This window comes from Athene noctua, chromosome 5 (assembly GCF_965140245.1).
Source record: "Athene noctua chromosome 5, bAthNoc1.hap1.1, whole genome shotgun sequence".
Lineage (NCBI taxonomy): Eukaryota > Metazoa > Chordata > Aves > Strigiformes > Strigidae > Athene > Athene noctua.
Genome location: NC_134041.1, coordinates 11,709,812 through 11,729,304, shown reverse-complemented (window position 1 = coordinate 11,729,304; position 19,493 = coordinate 11,709,812). Strand labels below are relative to the sequence as shown.

General features: G+C 43.2%; 1 protein-coding gene across 2 annotated transcripts; it reads right to left on the bottom strand.

Annotated features, from left to right (window-relative positions):
* Positions 1-217: 217 nt before the first annotated feature.
* On the bottom strand, positions 218-19,125 carry KIF2C (kinesin family member 2C). Of its 2 annotated transcripts, XM_074908152.1 has the most exons (22): positions 19,062-19,125; positions 18,865-18,959; positions 16,994-17,098; positions 16,719-16,767; positions 14,917-14,964; positions 13,937-14,056; positions 13,071-13,187; positions 12,580-12,680; positions 12,232-12,327; positions 11,000-11,054; positions 10,754-10,916; positions 10,395-10,485; positions 8,717-8,780; positions 7,492-7,583; positions 7,122-7,264; positions 5,441-5,645; positions 4,906-5,016; positions 4,348-4,415; positions 2,675-2,777; positions 2,481-2,597; positions 1,984-2,110; positions 218-700 (listed from the first exon to the last, which is right to left on the bottom strand). In XM_074908152.1, exons 1-22 carry the CDS (start codon positions 19,123-19,125, stop codon positions 624-626), a joined length of 2,211 nt encoding a protein of 736 aa, XP_074764253.1. In that variant the 3' UTR covers positions 218-623. The 2 variants fall into 2 exon arrangements, with proteins under 2 accessions (XP_074764253.1, XP_074764254.1); XM_074908153.1 differs by lacking the exons at positions 13,071-13,187; positions 14,917-14,964; positions 16,719-16,767; ... (1 more) ...; positions 18,865-18,959; positions 19,062-19,125 and having other exon boundaries at positions 13,937-14,051.
* Positions 19,126-19,493: the final 368 nt, after the last annotated feature.

Sequence of the window (19,493 nt, the reverse complement as noted above, 5' to 3'; positions counted from 1 at the left end):
TCTAAACCAGCTTTCCCTTTGCTAGACAAGTTCTACCCAGCAGAATCTCAAAATTAAGAGAATTTATTTTGAGTGATTTTATGTAACCATTACAAGTGTAAAGACTTAAAAACTTTATCCAAGAAATCAGCCTACCTCTACAACACCAGTCAGTCTTCAGATTTTACCAAAATAAGAAAGAAATATATTTTGTAAGACAGAATTAAATCCAGGAACATTTATTTATCAAACTTCTTAAAATACTGATTTTTTACAATTACATATAGTCCACATTCTTTCTAGAAAAGCCAAACTTGCAACAGCATTGCAAAGTTTTAAGCACATCTGGAAAGGTTTTATGTACACTAGAAAATTATACATGTGTATCTATTTCTATTTTAAGAGACCACTGTCACTAGCAAAGTGACACATCTAGCACTTTCAGGCCCCCTCCCCAAGCCTTGCAGAGGGTGTTTCTAGCACTCTCTACTGAGTACTCTGGCCATGAAGAGAGAGGCTGCCACATTCACTGCCCTCAGGCACGCATAACCCACACTACCACATTTTAAACAGGAGTTACACAAACCACTGAAAAACATGCAAGACACAGAAGACTGCTTGTCAACCAGGTTTTGCTGTATTTCCTAAGGCCTATGCCATCTCATCTGCTTGCTGGCCTGCTCCTCCAGTTGCATGGCTGCCCCCAGGGCGTCCAACGTTTCTGTAAAAGACACAGTGACTGGGTGACTGACCTGGAAGCTGAACTCAGCCCAGCTCTTCCCCATAGCAGCTCAGCAAAGGCCACAGAAGAAAGTGAGCTGGGCAAGGACTGCTCAGCCAACATCAAATCTTTCCTGGTCCCACAAAGCTCTTCAGCTGTACTTGTTCATTTCTACTCTTCAACAGTTTCAAGCCTGCAGTTTAAACTAGATGCCACTAACCCAACCATCCCAGAGGGCCAGCTTTCCCTGACCTGTAAGGCAAAGAGGGTAGCTGGGCATTTACTCTTCTTATCTTGTCACCACTGCTCCATGGTGAATGGAGGGATACTACTCTTGGGCTGCATTTGAAATGCGAGGACAGCCAGGTCTGTTGAAGAAAATTCACTAGTTCAGGTTAACACTTCATTTGGATGCCACAATTTTCAGCCTCATTAAAAGAAAAACCCTCACACCCCTGTTTTTGAGGGAAAGACTGTGGCAGCTGTAACAGCTGAAGTGGCAAAGTTATTGCAACAGTGGCAGAAAAGTAGCAGTTACCATTGTAGCTTCCCCCATCCTAGCCAGGCAGACTATGCACTTGGCACTCTGTTACCATGTGTCAACCGAACTGGTACATCTGCCTGGCTGCCTCTCTACCACTTCAACCAGCACAGTCCAAAGTCAGACAGCTCTCAGGGAACAGGCAGCTGACATCCTCCTGCACAGAGCTGGGAAGTCTCCAAAGTGGGTCAGAACTGAACAGTTGGAGGGATTTTGTTGCACATCACATAATGCCCTATACTAAGGCAAAGTCATGTAAACACAGGTGCTGGCAGACACAGCATCTCAGTATATGTCTGGCAGACACTTGTAAGTGGATGAGTGTTAAGGCTTGATATCTGAAAACAGGAGTGGAAACAGTGGGCATACCCCTATGAATGCCTAGAACATATTTCTCAGTCTGCTTTTTGGGCAAGACAAAAGGTAAACTATATAACTGACTAGCCAAAGAGACTTCAGCTCGTCTGCTCTTGGTGGATATTGCATTCTGCTCAAGGGAATGCAGTTTTATATGGCAGCACAAAGCCAGTGGAAGTTACTAGCCAAAATTTTACTTTAGAAAGTGCAGACAGTAGGACATTTCGGCTCTGTCCTTATGATCACCTAACAAAGTGATCCAAACCATAAGCTATGCAGAGGAGGACTGGGTGCTCAAACCCCCACAGGTATGCTGGTGTCACTTTCAGGTCATTGAAAAAAAAACATTTGTGACAGTGCTAGTCAGAGACAGGCACTAACATACCTCTGACACTGAGGAAGTTTCCTGAGCTCTCCTCTATGAAGTGCTTCGCTCTGCTCACAAAGGTCTCAAGATCATAGTCTGGTTTCTCTGTGATCCCCAAGAGGTAGTCAAGTTTAGTCGTCATTCTCTATATTTACAAGGATAACAGCAATGAGAAATTGACTTTCTAGAAATTCAATTGTTTTTTTCAAGTCTGGTACAGCAATCAACAGAGCTGAGCTTCTGCAGAGCAGTACCAGTCAGTGCTCATTAGCAGCAAGTAGAGGTTGTTAGTTGGAGGGGAAGGGGGACCAGCTGGCCACAAGCACTGAAATGCTCCAGTTTAACCAGTTGGGCAGGAAACTGCAGAAAAAACTTGTCAATGAGGAAAAAATAACACCACTGACAGCATCTTGCAGTACAGCCCACAGCCTACCCAGCAGCACTCGGCTTCGATAAGGCAACAAGCTATCAACATGTAGAAGGCAGCCTGGGCTGGGCTTGCCTCTTCCACATACCTGTCTCAGTTCTCTAAGCTGTTCTACAATCTTCTCCTCCAATTCATTAATCTGAGTCGTAGCCTTATGCAAGTTGAGCATGTGGGGAGAGATGTCTTCTTCCTCATCCTTGGAGAGCTGCAAGAAACAGCCCAAGTAAGAACAGCAAGTTGTTCCCAGCTTTGAGATCTGTTTAGCCCACTCCACACACATACACTGTGACCCGAGCCTTCTCCGCTGGTCTCTGTTTCCTCATTCTCAGTCTCCATCTGATTTTGTGCTTCACCACCTCCATTATGAGGGCTGAGCTCTTTCACTCTGCAACAAGAAGATTTGTCACACACTCTTCTTGCAGCAGTTTCTGGGCTACAACATCACAAAACAGCTACTGCAGTCAATCAGTGCTCAGCAAAAACATTTGGCTGCACAAAGTGTGGCACATTACCACTCCAGAACAAGCTCACATGGGCAGAAACCCCAGAGGGCTGTGGGAAGAAAAGCTGAGGGATGTTTGCCTCCATGCCCAATCTAGGACCTCTCCTGGAGAAAAATGTCCAAGTACACAATGCTAATTGCCAGCCACGCCTTTCACAGAAGCTGTCTTCCACATGTCAGCTGGGTCTGCCATGACCAACTAAGAGAACTTACTATGGAAACAAAAGGAATAAGGTTGATTCTCCTCAAAGACCCACTGTGCCAGAATAGGTCTATAAGGATGAAAGCCATGGCTGATGACATGGTACTAGAGGTAGATGTCATATCAGCTGGGCATTTCATTCCAGTTACTAGCATCAGCTTTCCTTTTCCCTTTTCCTTTCCTCAGACTGTGAGTTTCAGCCCAATACACCCCTTACAGCTTGAACTTGCCTTGTGCATTGGCTAAGAACCCAACTCAAGGCTAGACTCTTAGTCTAGTCATGCTAAATCAGATGTTGCATTTTGTCCCATACTTCCAGGTGAGCAGGAATGACCATCCACCAGAAGAAAAAAAAAATCTATCTTCAATCCAGAACCAAATCTGGGAATCTGTCAAGATTCAATGTTCCTGAATGCTTATGACAAGAATTAGACATCCTTTCAGAGAGTTGAACAGTTTCCAGGAAGGAACCAAGCAGTCTTTTGTGAACTAAATGAAGGAAAGCCACCAATCCTGAAGTGTGCAAGTGTCATCTTGTTAACATATGACAAAGTCACAGTCTTTTTACTTGTCACCTCACCAGAGAGGTGTAGAGGCATGTGAAATAAAGACTGGGAGACACTCACTGCTCTGTTACAGGGGTTCCAGGGATCAGCAAGACCCCCAGGGAAACCTGGGGCTCAGTCCCTGCAAATCTACCTTGCTCTGCAGGTATCCAAGGTCAGCCATGGGGCAACTCAAAACATACTCCCACCATCTGCTTCAAGACATTTGAGTTCTCTGGGTCCTTCAGATTTTGCCCAAAGTCTCCAAGACACCATACCCTATTATCTCATATCAAAATCCATCAAGAACACCAAGTGTTTTATGCCACCTGTAGGGCTGTGCGAGGGACACATTCCCAGCACACCCTTCCAGATGGGACCCAAAGTACTACAAAAAGTAAAGAGCATGGAAGTAGCCATTCAGGACAGGGTAAACTCCCTGCAAAAAACAGGGCAGTCCAAAGTCTAGCATGAAACATAACTCCTCTGAGGAAAGGAGACATTAGTCATGGTTTTATACAATCCCAGTTACGTCTCACAAACACCCAGGTTAGTTTCATAAGACAGCTCTAAGATAATTTGCTCCTAACAACCAACCTCCAAATTGCAATAACAAGAGAACTTAATATTCTAAAATGTCAGAATAAAAGTAGCCAGAACACCTTCTGCAACAAAAGTAGAATCCCCAGGTCAGAAAGGCCATTACCTGTCAGCGTATCTCAGTGTGTTTAAGGTGTATTCACACGAACTCATGCCTGGAGAAATCATTGCTATCTGCAAACAGAACAAAATACCTCGGTGACTCCCACATCTGACTTTGTTTGTGTCAATGGTCCTGCAGATCTAACCAGGCAGCTGGGACATGTTAGAGGAACAGTCAGAACTGAAACATCTGCCAAGTCCATTCTTCTTCACTGTGGGACATGTCAGTGGCCCTGTATCCAGCTTTTTGCTGGCTTTGTGTACAACCAGTGGGCCACACCCTCTGCAGGAAGCAAAGCCCTTTGAGAGCACACCAGGCTCTACTGTAGGTTCACTCTATGAAGGTGACTTCTGCAGCCCTGCTTCTACTGGGGCTGGGCAAAACTTGCCAGCTTTTGAACTCAGTCACCATGGGCAAGTGGAGGAGGAAACTGACTTTTTTGTACAGAACTGAAGCTTTCTGACTTCACTCTAGAAGTCCTCTCACTCTAGAAGCACATGCAACTATTTGGTCACACTGCAGAACCCATAAGCAGTGTGTTTGTGCTATGTGCATACTCACCATACAGGTCCTTGAGTTTGTTCCTATGAAAGAGTCTCTTAGCACCTGGGTCAGCTTGCTCTCCCGGAAAGGGGTATGAGATTTGTTCTGCCCTAAAGCTCGGATACATTCCTAAAAAAAGATAAGTCTTGTGAATGCAAGATCTGTATCTCTTCTCAAACAGCTCTGCAAGCTATCAACCACCAATTGCTAGTAAACCCAGCAGGCTGGAGAATGGTCATCTCTGTTGCTCTAAGTACTTCATAGCCTTTTAAATATACTCCAGGTATTTGACTCTCACAGGGTAGCTATTATATCCATCATATGTAAAAAAAGACAACCTGAATGAAGCTTAAAATGGCCTGACAAGACTGCACTGCTTTCCTAGAAATATTCTAAATGGAAGTAGACACCATTTTCAGGGTTAACATACTAAACTAGGATCTTTTTGGCTGTTCCTTTCCCTTGCACTCAAAAGAAACAGAACAGATAAGCCCAGAGTTGAACAGAATTCATGTGTTGATTAGCACTATTTGCTCCTGGAGCTGTAGCTCACCTTTAAAGCCAGCAAGCTCTTATTGATTTCTGCACCTTCCATCCGTGTCTGCCGGTCAGCACTAGATGTGTCTGCACCCCTCTCATTTCCTGCCAGATCCACCAAGGAAAATTTGCCAGACAGTTTACCTCTTCGGCGTAGTATGATTTGGAAGCAGGCATGTGACCGTGAAGAGCTAGCATTTGCAAAAGTCTGCCCAGAGGTCCTACAGCAAAGATGAAAACAAGCATTAGAACTGCATCACAGAAGACACAACAGGTCCCAACAGCACTAGGCAAGATCTGCATCCATTCAGTTGTTTAACCTCCCCAGTTTTATCCCACATGTTAATACCTCAAGCTTGCATGAATTATGGAATTACCTCTGATAAGACTACAGAAAGACTGCTGTGAGAAACATGAACCTGCACCCCAGTTGTAGAGATTTAAGGCTATTTAATCTGCCTGGCTCAACTCAGACAGCCTACACTGGAATGCCTTTCTGACTGATAACACCTTACATGCATTTGGAGCTGGAAGACATGGCTTCAGCACTGCATCTCCCTGCCTCAGAGCAGGCCACATGTCATTCTCCTAATGCATCTGCCATTACACAGTAGGCTCAGCCAAGCTCCCCACTAAAGAGCATTAGCTGTGCTGGCACATTACAGCCACAGTAAATCCCCTTCTCCAGCCAAGCTAGCTCAGCACTTTACCTCTGCTGTGCAACTGCACCTGCCCCATCACTGCAAGACACAGACTGGAGTTTTAGAAGTTACCATAAACCTCCCTCTGACCTTCACTATCCTTTATTTCCTGAGAAGGATGGCAGGTTCACTGTCCCACTTGCATCCCTACTGCTGGGGGAAAGGGAGGGAGGTTGTCCTAAAAGTGAGGCAGGAATCTGAAATGTTAAATAGTTCTTGGCTGAATGGTCAGACAAAAAGCATGCACAGCAAAGTGCTGAATGAGCTTTTGGGATGTGCATATCTGTGCATGCAGTGTAATCCAGAAGCCAGGGAGTTCTCATTTTCCTAGGGTTGTTTCCATAGCAGTTGCAACTTAACTGAGACAGATAAGACTTGCTAATACAGATTTTAGCTCCTGATTAAAGGCACCAGTACAGTAGATTTGCCCTGACCACAGCCTTCCTGCCAGGGTGATGAGCCCTGACTACATCTCTCCCTTAGCACCTGCTTTCCAGGATTCTTCAGACAAGATCCAAGTGATATGCAGCATTTTTATTGCCAGTGGAATAGCTCATCTGGCCTGCACTTAAGTCAAGGCATTTTTGCAACTATAGGTTGATGCCAGCTGCTCTTCCTTGATCTTACAAGCCCATGGGGAACTACTTGTGCTCCTGTAAACTAGCTTATACTTCTAGAAAGCAGCTAGACTGCTCTGTTTAGCTGTGGCACCAGGGCAGCCATCTCTTCACGTGAAGAATTTCTCTCTTCTTGGAGTTACATGAGGACATTTAAACCATGAACTCTGACTTTCTCTATGGAAGGCAGGGTAAACCAATCCCTGCTAGTCCTTTATTCTGTAACCATCATCTTGTACACATGCAGAGGTGCTGCTTGGTGACTGCCTATTATCAGGGACAACAAGCTTCTGTTTAAGTCTAAAACCACCAGCTACATGCATTATATATTTTTTCTAGATAGTGAAATACAACAGAACTTGGTTTTAAGGCACCGAACCTGCAGGCACTGCCCATCTCAATCATTCTGATGACATCCTCAGCACAGCTGACTTGTCTCTCTTGGAGACCAACAACCTGCACCTGCTGCTTGCCATCCTCCAGGACTCGAAGCTTTGTCTTCTTATTCAAGAGGTCAAACACCTATATTCAGGCAACAAGATTGAGACAAATCTGAACAAAGTCTCCTTGTATTTTGCACTATCTTTTTAAAAAGCCATGTAGAATCAACACATTTAGCATAGCCTTCCAATTCAATTCCAAAAAATAGACTATACAGAACTATAGAAACTAGAAAGTTTCACTCAGCTACTTACAAAACATTCAAAAGAAGTCAGGTCAAGATTTAAAAGAAAAAAAACAAATCTTACCTTTCCATTGTATATTTCAAAGAAAGTCACATAGACTTCCAGGTCTTGATTCCTGTACCTGGGCTGGTTTAGGAGGAGGAAAACATCTTGTGCTATGAGAAAAGGCAGAAGTTTAAGTAGTTTAAACCATGTTCTAGTTGCTACTTGATCTACTTTGAAATATTGTGCAGCCATAAGGCAGCGTCTAGCAGCTAAATGACAATCATCCTAAACAAATGCTAGTGAAACAGTTAGTGCTGTGCTACCATCTGGAGAACAGTTCCAGCAGCATCCTCATCCAGGGACTAAAAACACAGGGGGATATGGAAGTTTCTACTGCTAATGTCACCCACAGACATCAATCCTTACTGAGCAGGGAGAACACTGGGATCTGATATTGTTTTGGACAGGCCTAAAAAAAAAAAAATCATGTATTTGTGTTTCAAGCACTTCTTGTGGAAAGTCTAGAAAACATGCATCCCTAAGCATCTGCATTGCTGCTGTTTGGCTGACCCTTTGACTGGATGCAGTACAGCTTTATGCAGTTAGGCTTCAGACTTTTGAAGTGAAGCTGAAAAGTGAAGCTGACTTTCCTTCAGGGTGAGTCATAACTAATTCTCAGAGACCAGCAAACAGTTGTTTTTCTTTCAACTGCCTTGCTACACTGACAAGTTTCACAATCTGCCTTTCTAAAGGGAAGGTCAAGGAGCTCAGGGTTCATGGTGCTTTCTAGGCATTATATCAAGGAGGGGCTTCTAAGCATCTGAAATGATTTTGTACATGCTAGATTTTTTGCATCTAATGCTTACAGGAAGCAACATAACACATACATTCCCATGCTTTCTGTATAGCAAGCTTTATATAAGAAATGGGTAGCATTCAAGTCAGGTATTTCCAAACACCATCCTTAGTCTGAGACAAAAGCAAAGCAGAAGAATCAAAATTAAATTATTCAGCCCAGCAAATGCCAAACTAGAAAATATGTCATCTCTTTGGCTCAAAAACAAATATCTTCTGGCAAGTGATGTGTGGACCTAGAAGCTTACAGGCTGGATGGAAAATACTTTGTGAAACTAAAAAAAAAAATCATACCTCCTGCAAAAAGCACCACCAATTACTGAAAACACAAATACTTTATATATCTTTTACTGGGAACTTTTTAAATAACCATACAAAACCAGATCTTATGTAGTTAAGAAAAACAAGCACTAATTGGATTTTTGTATCTAAAGAAGAATCAACTTACATGCAAAAGCATATATGCCCTTTGAGGCATTCTGTGTTCTCCCAGAGAAGTCTCCACCCATAGTCTGTGAAGAGAAAAGGCCAAAGGTAAAGCGTGGTACAAACAAGTCAGGCTACCTGATTTTAGTCCCAAGAACATACTAGGAAGTTACCATATATATGCTCTGATGTCAGCAAGATGATTAGAATAGTGCAATTCAGGATAAAATCAGTTTGCTGCTTCTCTATCAGTTCAGAAAGATCTAGGCTACGCAAAGCAGCAGCTGAATGCCCATAAGGCTCTGTAGGGCAAAAATCAAAGCAGTTGTTCCTTCAAGGGGAAATGCATGGCCTTGACAGTGCAACCAGATAGCTTTTGGTTAGAAGAAACAAAGCCTCATTTTTTAGGATGCAAGTTGAGTAACATTTTCACTGCTACTTGCAAAAGCTCACATGTGATATCAAAATGCATCCAACTTCTAGAACAGAAAATACCTTTTAACTCCAAGCAAGGTACCCTTAATCCCCAAAAAATTTTCATTTGGTGCTATCCTGGTGACTTGCTCTACCCATTTTACATGAAACGGAGTCGATTATTTATAACACAATTCAATCCCATGACACATTCCCGATCTACAAGAGTTCAATATGCAGCACTCCAGTCTCAGGGTACAGCTATTGTCCTTGCACTAGTTCTACACCCTAGGAACACAAAGGGAAAGTAACTTCATTGCCAATGATTTTTGTGCCTCACAGTTGTGTTCTTGTAACAATGCTCAGATGAGTAGGTTTGTCTGCCCATCCCAGTGTAATGAAAGCAGCCTATGTCCAAAGTTCTGTGAAATTCCAAGTGTTCTTCTGGATTACTGGAAGAGATTTATAGCTCACTACATAGCACTAATGATAGGAGATCCTAGCCTAAAAGTTGCCTCTAACACTGGAATGACAACAACCTTCTGATTACTCAAATTGGCATGGTAGCCTAGTCCAGATCACTGTAGTTTGGGGTAAAGGCTTCTTGCAGTACAAGACAGCAGATTAGGCTCCACTATAACACTATGAGGGAAGAGAGGTTCCCACTTTTCTTCCCTATAGTTTCTAGAAGAAAGTTAAAAAAACAGTTGAAAGCTTAGAGCAGGTCACTTTGAGGCAAAATACACAATCTTCAGGTGGCTGGACACTGCAGCTGGTAGACTGGAAGGAGTGGTTAGAAAGGGAACCCACTAATTTGCCCACTTCACAAACAATACCAGTTCACTTTAACGTTTATGTGCAACAAGAGGCTTATTCTTATATAATCATTAAAGTCCTGGAATGCCTCCAAGCTCAAAGCATGGTACAGACAATAGCCTTTGTCTCAGATGTAGGCTGATAGCCCCACTTTGCAGACTGGAGTTAGGCAGTGACAGCCATCTGAGGCAAGGAATAGCCATGACTAACACTAAGACAGGGTATCCTGACATATTAGAGTCAGCTATTGGGGGATTTTAGCACGATTTTCCTCACAGCCTCAAAAGAAACCCACCAATACATGGAACTATAGAAAAAGAGGATTAACAACTGACAAAGCATTAGCTGTAAGACAATAAAAGCAAGATCCAAACTCCTTATACAATCCTACTCATTATCAACATCAAGGAGCTTTAAAATACATTAGATAAAGCTAGAAAATTTAAGACCTTGGAAAAAAACAAACTTACATGTGTCTTGCCACTGCCTGTCTGGCCATATGCAAAGCACGTTGCCTTCCCACCCTCAAAGATGGTCTCTACAAGAGGTCTAGCAGTGAACCTGGATTTTCAGAAGGTAAAAGACAATTAAGGCAAGAATTTCACTCCACTTCATCAGTTTTCCTAAAAAAAGGCAAATAAAAGCAAATCCTTATGAAAACAGCAAGGCCATGCCAAAAATAAGCTTTAGACATTTCAGTCCTTTGGTTTCCTCCAGAAAGGGTTTTAATATTTATTTCTGCCAGCAGTTTCTTTAAGCTAGGATGCCATCTAGCCATAGCTCCATGCTTTTATCTCAAAAGTTGTTCCCAATGAGAAGAAAACATTACCTGTAAACCATCTCATTAGATGATGATTCATCAAATGAAAAGTCAAATCTAAATGCTTGGGTTTCAAGGTATTTTGTTAGGTCCACTTTCTGCTTTGGCTCGTGCACCAACAGGACACACTTGCTTGGAACAGTAATCACATCACATTCCTTTTTCAGACGTTCTGTTGACAGAAAAGACCCTCGGTTTTAACAAGAAGCAATGTCAAACTGCTCCAAGACAGAGCTGCTCTGTCACTACGCTTACCTTGTTTATTGAGAGGGCGCTTCCTCACACAGACACAAATCCTATGTTCTTCTATCTAACAGAAAATTAAAACAAGTAATAATTATTTCCCAATTACACCCACACCTACTTAGTGTTAGAGAGAAAGATCTGATGCTCCCTCACATCTTTTCTATATGCTGATCAGAGTTGCCTTTGCTACCGATCAGACCCACTCACATGCTGGGATGTAAGTCTTAAAAGTCCATTCAGTGTAAAAGAAACACTACAAACAACTGACCGTTACATAGTATGCTCCAACATACCAGACAGAAATGCTGCTGTGCTATAGCAAGTGCCCCAAATATTCTGTATCAGAATTAGAAGCTTTAGCCCTCGACCAGCTTTCCAGCAAAATCTGTGATATCAATACTGCAAGTACGGTCAAAAACAGGCAATTATTTTGATTTATCCCAGAGGTATTTTTTGGCCTGGAGTTCTTTACTGATGCAGTAAGTTTAGCTATTTGTGCAGCACAGATACACATCAGTTGAGGCTGGGAAAGCGCATATTCTACTGGGTGAGGCAAAGATGACAAACTCTCCTGTCCTGCAGTGATACACAAACAGCTGGTGCTCAGCCCCACAGGATGCAGGCACACAAACCAGCTTGTGTTCTAAGCTAGTCCACACCCACTTTCTTGTTTGAACTTAAGTGCCATCATTTTTCATTGACCATAACAAGGCTTTTGCTAGACAGGGATTCTTTGTTCTTGGGTATTAAACAACACTACTTCCATAATTGTTGAAGATATTGACCAAGCCTTGTTTTTCTAGTTTATGACCTCTATTTTTGTTCCTCTGCTTTCTGACCTAGTTTAAAAATGACTTAATATGACTTACATACAATGACGCTTTCTGTTATAGGGCAACAGTTTGTTTTAAATTATACCTACAACAAGCTAAGCTACTATGTAGTAGGCTCTGCCATTTACAAGCTCTGAAAAATACTGATGTTACCACACAAATCATTGCATGATAATTATTAAAGTGCAAGCTCTTCACTAGTGGCATGTGTGAAGTAATGCAAGGCAGCTTAGCCATAAATAGGGGAGGTAAGTGACCTCACATATACCATGAAGTCCCTCAAGATCACAGTATGCTCAGAGGATTTCCAAGGTGCAGTGATGAACTAAACTGCTCATACACCAAAATCTTCAGTACAAAAAGAACTCTGCCTACAGGCTGCAGTTAGTAGCTTCAGAATTTACTTACTGGATCAGTTATAGATATTGGCTGGCAGTCTAAAGTTGCTCTGAATTCCTTGATCATCTGTGCAAACTCCCAGTTCGGACAGCTGCTGTCATATTCCTGCATGCAAAGACCATAGATGTGAAGGTAATTAACATGTTACAGCAAAAAAGCCCCAGCACATACTAAACAATCAGCTGTCCACAACTAGAAATCTTTCACAAGATTCAGAACTTTCTGAATCAATCCATTCTTATGTACAGCCTTAAGAACAAAGCCTGTCCAAAATATGTTTTAGTTTTTTAGTTTCAACTATTGTGATAGAGTCTCCAATAGAATTTCCCCTTACTGGTGTATTATAGAGTACTCCACCTGTGCACGTTTTGTTCTGATTTCACTAATTTGAGCTCTCTTTTCTTCTCTCCTGTTTTTCATTTTCTCCATCTCTTTCACAATGTTAGATTTTCTCCGAACTAGATAAAATAAAAACATTTAATTGTACTAAATTTTCATACTAGGTTTTAAGCACAATACAAATATTTCAACTTTTCCAGACTAACTTGTACAGGAAACAATTACTTTCAGAAGGATGGCCATTAATTTTGCAGCATTTCCTTCCCAAACCACATCTACCTAGCACAGAAACTGTCTAGGAAGTCATACTACCACTCTAAAGTAAAAGCAGCATTTCCGAGGCAATATGCTATAACAGAATTACACATTTGTGATAAATAATCAAAATATTCAGTCTTACTGCCAAAGCCACCTTTTCAGAGCTTTAGTCTCGGAGCACACAAAGCAGCAAACAGGTAGTGATGCATTGCTGACTGGTGAGTCAGTTCTCACCCACTGCTCCCTGGTACCTGGGCTCACTGAAGAGTTTGTTCTAGCAGCAGGCAAATGATCCTCTGTATTTCCATTTCCATTTGTCAGTGAGGCTTCTGTAGCACAGCTCAGCCTGCGAGTCCTTGTTCGGCCAGCTGCAGAAAGAAGCCAGACCAAACCCAGTAATTAGACACCAAAGTTCAAGAATAATTTTGTAATTTGTAAAGCTTCATAGACTACAGGCATTCCTCAACTCTGATTCTGGATCAGAAGAGAAAACTATCTAAAACCTGTGGTAAGCATGCAAATAATTTTTTTAATCCTTTGCCAGTCACCAACTTTTATTCATAGCTACAAATCGAGGCCACACCAACTAAACAAGAATTTAATATTGACCCTCTTATTTCAATGTCTTTTCAGAGCTTAACACACATGGCATGCTGCCCCCAACTATTCATTGGGTGGGTCTGGTAAAGACAAATAACTCCAATTTTATAATTAAAGTAGGCTCAAGTTCTTGCTTTACTCAACTGGTATAGGTAAATCTACTACCAGTGTAGTTACAGAGCGTGTTGTCAGCAGCGTTAACACACTCTTCTTCCCACTCTAGCCCTGTGAATACCACTTTATGCCATTAAGCAGATACCACGGCCACTCACATGTACAAGGGCAGCCCTCTGCCTAATAAAGCACATCATTTTTCAACAACACTGTTTCCAAAGTCCTTTGAAAACCCCTTCAGCTACAAGACCCAGATATTTACACAGTGCAGACCTCTAGGTCTCTCGATTTAGATATGAAGGAACAGAAGCTGCTCATCCCCCTGGGATTTGCAGTTTACCTAATGCATACAAAGCATCTTGCTTCATAGTGAGAATTCATAGTGGGTTCTTTCTCCACTCACCAGGAACTGATAAATTGTTTCTGGTTTGTGTGGAAGTGCAGGGATCCACCCCCATCTCATTTTCCTGGAGGGGGCACTGTGATTCTGTGATAACAGACATCCTGGAGCGGCCCCGAACAGCTTTGGAAACAGAAATTCAAGGTCAGCATCATGCCTCAAACACTCAGACATTTGCAAGTAATCAAGTGCTCAAAGTACAGAACAGTGGGGTACAAGGTATGGTTAAAGAACCTTTTTCAGATCTCTGATGCATTAGCAAAGTACAGGAAAAAACAAGGCAGGTGGGTGAAAAGGGATCATGAAATACACCACTACAGAAAAGCAAACAGTTCATTCCAGATTTGCAGTTCCAGTGAATTTCTTTCAGATACCACTAAGGATTCACTAGTTTGGCAGTTCTAGAACCTTAATATCAAGGAAGGAGGAAGTTACAAGGAGGGAACTGGGAAATCCTCTGAAGCTTCACACTTGCAGGGCTGCGTGAATTAACTGTTTGATGGTGACAGTAGCACTGCAATTTGGCAACGGGTCATGGGCAGCATCACACCCACCATCATGGCACCTACGCACAGCATGCATGGTGCACAGTGGAGTGGGAGCTTGAAAATGTTACATTCAGCTAAAAGACTATATAATCACAGCAGCAAATCTTTGCTGCAATGGGCAGCCTCCATTGTCATGTGCCAAGATATTTCTTTCACTGAGATCAAGTCCATCACAAAGCTTCCTAGGGAAGGGATTGGAACATACACCTCAATAGATTTGTAAGGAAAGCAAATCTGATATGAGAAAAACAGAAGTGTGATATGCAAGCTAGAACTACCTTCACCTTCAGCAATCAAGAATTTATCCAGAAATAAATCACTATGATTTCAAAGGACCCCAGATCTGTTTCAGACCAAGGGTCAATTAAGATTCTGGATCAAATTCCTTAGAACCATACCCACAAAATTCAGTGCTCCCATCTCTTAACTCTTTACCTGGAATCTTCTGCTCAGGTGCAGAGACATTAGCTGTCACTGCTGCAACTTTAGAAACAAAAAGCATCAGTTTCATTGTACTGAGAAATGGCATTTTATTCCATTTGCTTTTGTCACACATGTCCAGAGCTGATCTCATCACAAACTCAGCAGCACTTTTTCAGTAAATATTAGTGCTCCTGGACAGGTATACCAGCTGGAGAATTTGCTGCACCTAAATGGGTTTGATTCAAGTCATTCTCATATGTGAGGATATTCAGCATCCTCCAAAATTCTTATTGATTCAGAGAACTAAGGCAATATCTGCTTATTAATTAATTCTGGAAACATTGCTTCTGCTTCTCACTTCTCTGAATGAGATGTAACACCTCCTGATCTTTAATTTGTTTAGTCCAAGAACTAAAGCCCGAAGCCAGTTTTAGCTTCCTAATTGGTGCAGTGCAGAGTTTGCAACAGGACAGATACTCACTGACACTCATGGGGTTTAACTAGTTATAATAACAGATAATAACATTTGAGGAATACTAAAAACTTTGCTTCTCTCTGACTTTGTGCTCTGAGCAAGTCTTCAGGGACAAGGCTGTGCCAGTAGGAAAGGCAACAGGTATTTCAGATTTGCAATTAGATTCTATACTGCAGGAAAGCTGTGACCTCTGTGAGGACATTTTTCCATCAATCAGTGACTGGACCTTCATTTTTCCAGCTGGCTATCCACCTCCATTAACTGACCTGTCTAGAGACAGTCACAACTTTACCACATCATTTTGCTTGCCAATTCACAAAACTCAGGGCAATTTCACTGAATTCGAGAAAGATCAGGATGCTCTAGTAGAGATCAACTTCTGACACATTAAGCTTCTTGGAATACTCCTGTCACTCTGATACAAGGAGATTTGTACTGTTGTCTTCTGGTACCAGCTTCCCCATCTTGCACTGCATACAACAGAGGCCAGACAAGCCCAGCTGTTTCATTTACAGCTCAATTGCATGGAAAAGACAAGTTCTGGCTAACCATGCACTTTAAGTAAATCATTAGATTAGCAACCATTCAACCTAGCATCACACAAGTGTATTACAAACAGACCTGTAATGCTGCCACCTGCAATTCAAAAAGCCAAAAGAGTCAACTAATAAGCTAAAAGTAGAAAACATGGAAGTTTTCTAACTCCTGACAGCTCAGGGAAAACAATTCCTTAGCAATACCACACCCTGACATCTCTATCTTCCCTTCTGTCTTTGCTCAAAACATTGTACTGACACACAATCACTGAGCTATGGCACACCAGCTGGCACTTTGGCTGCCTGGTCTGAAATGTCTCCAGGGATAAAGCTCTAGTTATTGTCTAGGGGGACTGTTTGAAGAAGAGGCATCCATTTGTCACCACTATTTGCTTCTTGCCCTTTCCACTCTCCTTTTGACACTTTTAATCTTAATAACTGCCATTTACCTTTTGTTGTTTGTGGCATTTGCAAAGCTCCATACGAAAGTTTAAAACTCACTGCAACAGTAACTGTCTAGTGACATTTAAAGCAATATCAAGGAATAACTACAGCAGTGCTGCAGAAAAGGGCAACATATCAACAAACATGAGCTCACAGAAACAGGACAGCAATCTGTTAACAAAGTTTCTGTTAAAGTTTCTGCACTCAGGATTCCAAAACGTTGGTATAAGACACTATGCTCTTTATTAGCATTACCTGATTGAGCAGCCTTATGATGCACTAAAGTAGATTATTATAGATACAATGAAAGACCACCACAGTTTCACAAAGATATAGCAGAGAAAAGAACATTTACTCACCTTCCCGTGGAGCAGGAATTTTTGAAAGGGTTGTTCTACGTTTCTGTTTCTGAAAAGCAATGAACGCTGTAAATGGAGGAAGCTGCAAACACCTAGCACAGCACTCCAAGACAACAGTGACAAAAGAAGAATTTCTAACCAAAGTCTAACTAAGAGATAGGAAAGACAAGTTAGAGACCTCAAACTTTAAGACTTTAAAAACTTTAAATATGGATATTATAACAAGACCCACACTGTTGACATGTTAATACCTTAGGGGAGACTAAATCACTCACCTGTACAGTTACATTCTCTTGCAAAGGAAGGTTCTCTTTTGCATCGGCAGCAGGTACTTCCTTTGATAGCTCAGGATTTATTGTTATCACATCATCAATATCAATCTACAAGAGCAAAGGCAAGATTTTACATAGTGCAATATTGCTCCTACACTTGTGGGTTTTTTGATTTCTTAACCTTGACTTTCAGTACTGACAAAAAAAACTTGACCCACTGCCTGCCAAATATAAAGTTAAAATTGCCTGGAAGGGCAAGACAGCAGTCTTGTATGTCCAAATAGGCTAGAAATAAGCTAGTTAATCCATTTACCCTCATCTGCCAAACACCACGCAGTTCTGAGGTGCCGTATAGCACTTCTGAAGAGATGGACAAACCACATTTGGCATCAAGTGCTTTAATCTCTTAGTGCTAATCTTAGTAAATCTCAACTGCTCTGGGACTTGTGTGCTAGGAGAGTATTAAGTGTTTACTGTGTGATTGCACTTACTGAAATAAACTTCAAAGAGCTGCTTAGACTTTGGGAAATGAAGATTCAGCATTTAATCCATAAGTCAATTCACCTTCATTTTCACTTGCTATTGCAAGTGATTTCACCTAGGGCCAGCTACCACCTCCTGCCTGACCCTCTCGTGACTTCATGGTCCTGCCTTCACTGCATCCCGCAGCGCCCTGGTGCAGGCAGCTGCAGGGCAGGGAGAGCACCGGGGGGGCAGGCAGCCCCCAGCTCGAGCACAAAAGACAGCAACACTCTCGGTTCAGTTTTTCAAACCTAACCCTCCAGAAGAGGTTGAAAGCACATGTACACAAAAACTCTGGTATCACAGCTGCTTGCACTGAAATTCACCTAACAACACAACACAAGCACCGCTCCAGAAAGTTCTTGAGTTCTCAATTAACTTTTAAATTCTTTAAATAAAATAAGAGTCCATAAAAACAGCAAAACCAACTAAGTGAACCTCTAAAATGTTGACATACCACATTCTAACACAGAAGTAATCTATAAAATCGGCTTTATATGTAAACTGTAAGTATCTAATTGGAACATGAATTAGCTCAGAAATACATACATGTGGGCAATATGTAAGTGTATATACAAACATTTAAGAAAATTACTGGATTTTGAAGCATCGTTATTAATTTCCTAACGTATCTGAATCCGCACCTTTTACAGCATGCACATAAATAGTGTAAGATCCGGTTTCAAAGAAGCAACCAATTGCAGCTTTAAGACTTTAAACAAACTCTAGAGTATATATGTTTCCAGAGAAACCAGCAGGACAAGTATGTTTTGCTCAGCTACTAAACGAGATTTTGTTAAGTGTCAAGATTTCAGCCACACCGATCCCAAATGCCCCCAGGTCCCCCCATCCCACCTCATACAGTATTTATGCCAGTGTAGAGATTCAGGAAATTAAACTGAGCCCTCTTAACGTGGCACTTAGTAGTGGCATATAAAGTCTTAAAGAAAGCCTTACAAGGCCATTGTTAAAAAAAGCCAACAGACAGCCCCCAGAGCTGGGAAAAGTGGGACTTCGGGGCATTCAAAATCAGCAGCCGACAGCGTGAAAGGCCCAACATGCCCTCGCTCACTCTGAAAGATTAAGAGCCCTGTTTTGGCACCGCTCCAGTGCGACTCTCACATCTTACCTTCACACACCGACTTCATTGCTTGAATTACTCCTGACGTTAAAATAAGCACAGAAGTGGGCAGCCGGCACCAGCCGTTGCCTCCCAGCGGTACGCGCCCGGGTGCGTTTCAGGGGACAGGGCGCGAAGGCCGCCCCGCCGCGGGGACCGGACCCGCCTCGCCGCTGCCCGGGAGCCCACAAGAACCACCGGGGGAAGGAGCCGCGGCGGGGCCGTCACTCACCTCCTTGCCCTTGACGGCACCGCCCTCGGACCACTCCACGCACACGGCGGACCGCTCCACGCTCACCGTCTTCACCGTCGCCTTGTGTATCAAACCTAGAAGAGGCCGGCCTTGAGCTGCGGCCCCGCGGCTGCTGAGGGGGCGGCAGCAGCGGCCGGGATCCCCGCGAACACCCCGCGCCCGCCCCCACCCCTCACCATTGCTCCGCTGTATGTTAATGACACGGCCGGGGCAGACGTTGCGGTAGAGGTGGGAGTCCATGGCCTGGGCACGAGGAGAAGCAAGCGGCCGCTCAACGGCAGCGTCACCTCCCGCGCCGGCACGGAAATCCCGGCCCGGGCAACCGCCGCCGATTTAAACCCCGCGCGCCGGCGTGCCGCGGGGCCTAGCGGGAAACAGCGGCGGGAGGGGTGGGACTGCACCTCCCAGCATGCTCTGCGCGCACAGCCGCCTACAACTCCCGGCGTGCCCCGGGGCGCGGCCCCTCTCTGCTGCTGTCGGGAGGCGGCGCGGGGCGTGCTGGGAGATGGTAGTGCCGCGCGGCGGCGCGCGCGCGCAGTTAGTCTCACTGCGTAATGGCGGCCTGGAGCGGGGCAGGGCAGGGAGGGGGCGCCGCTGGCAGGGAGGGA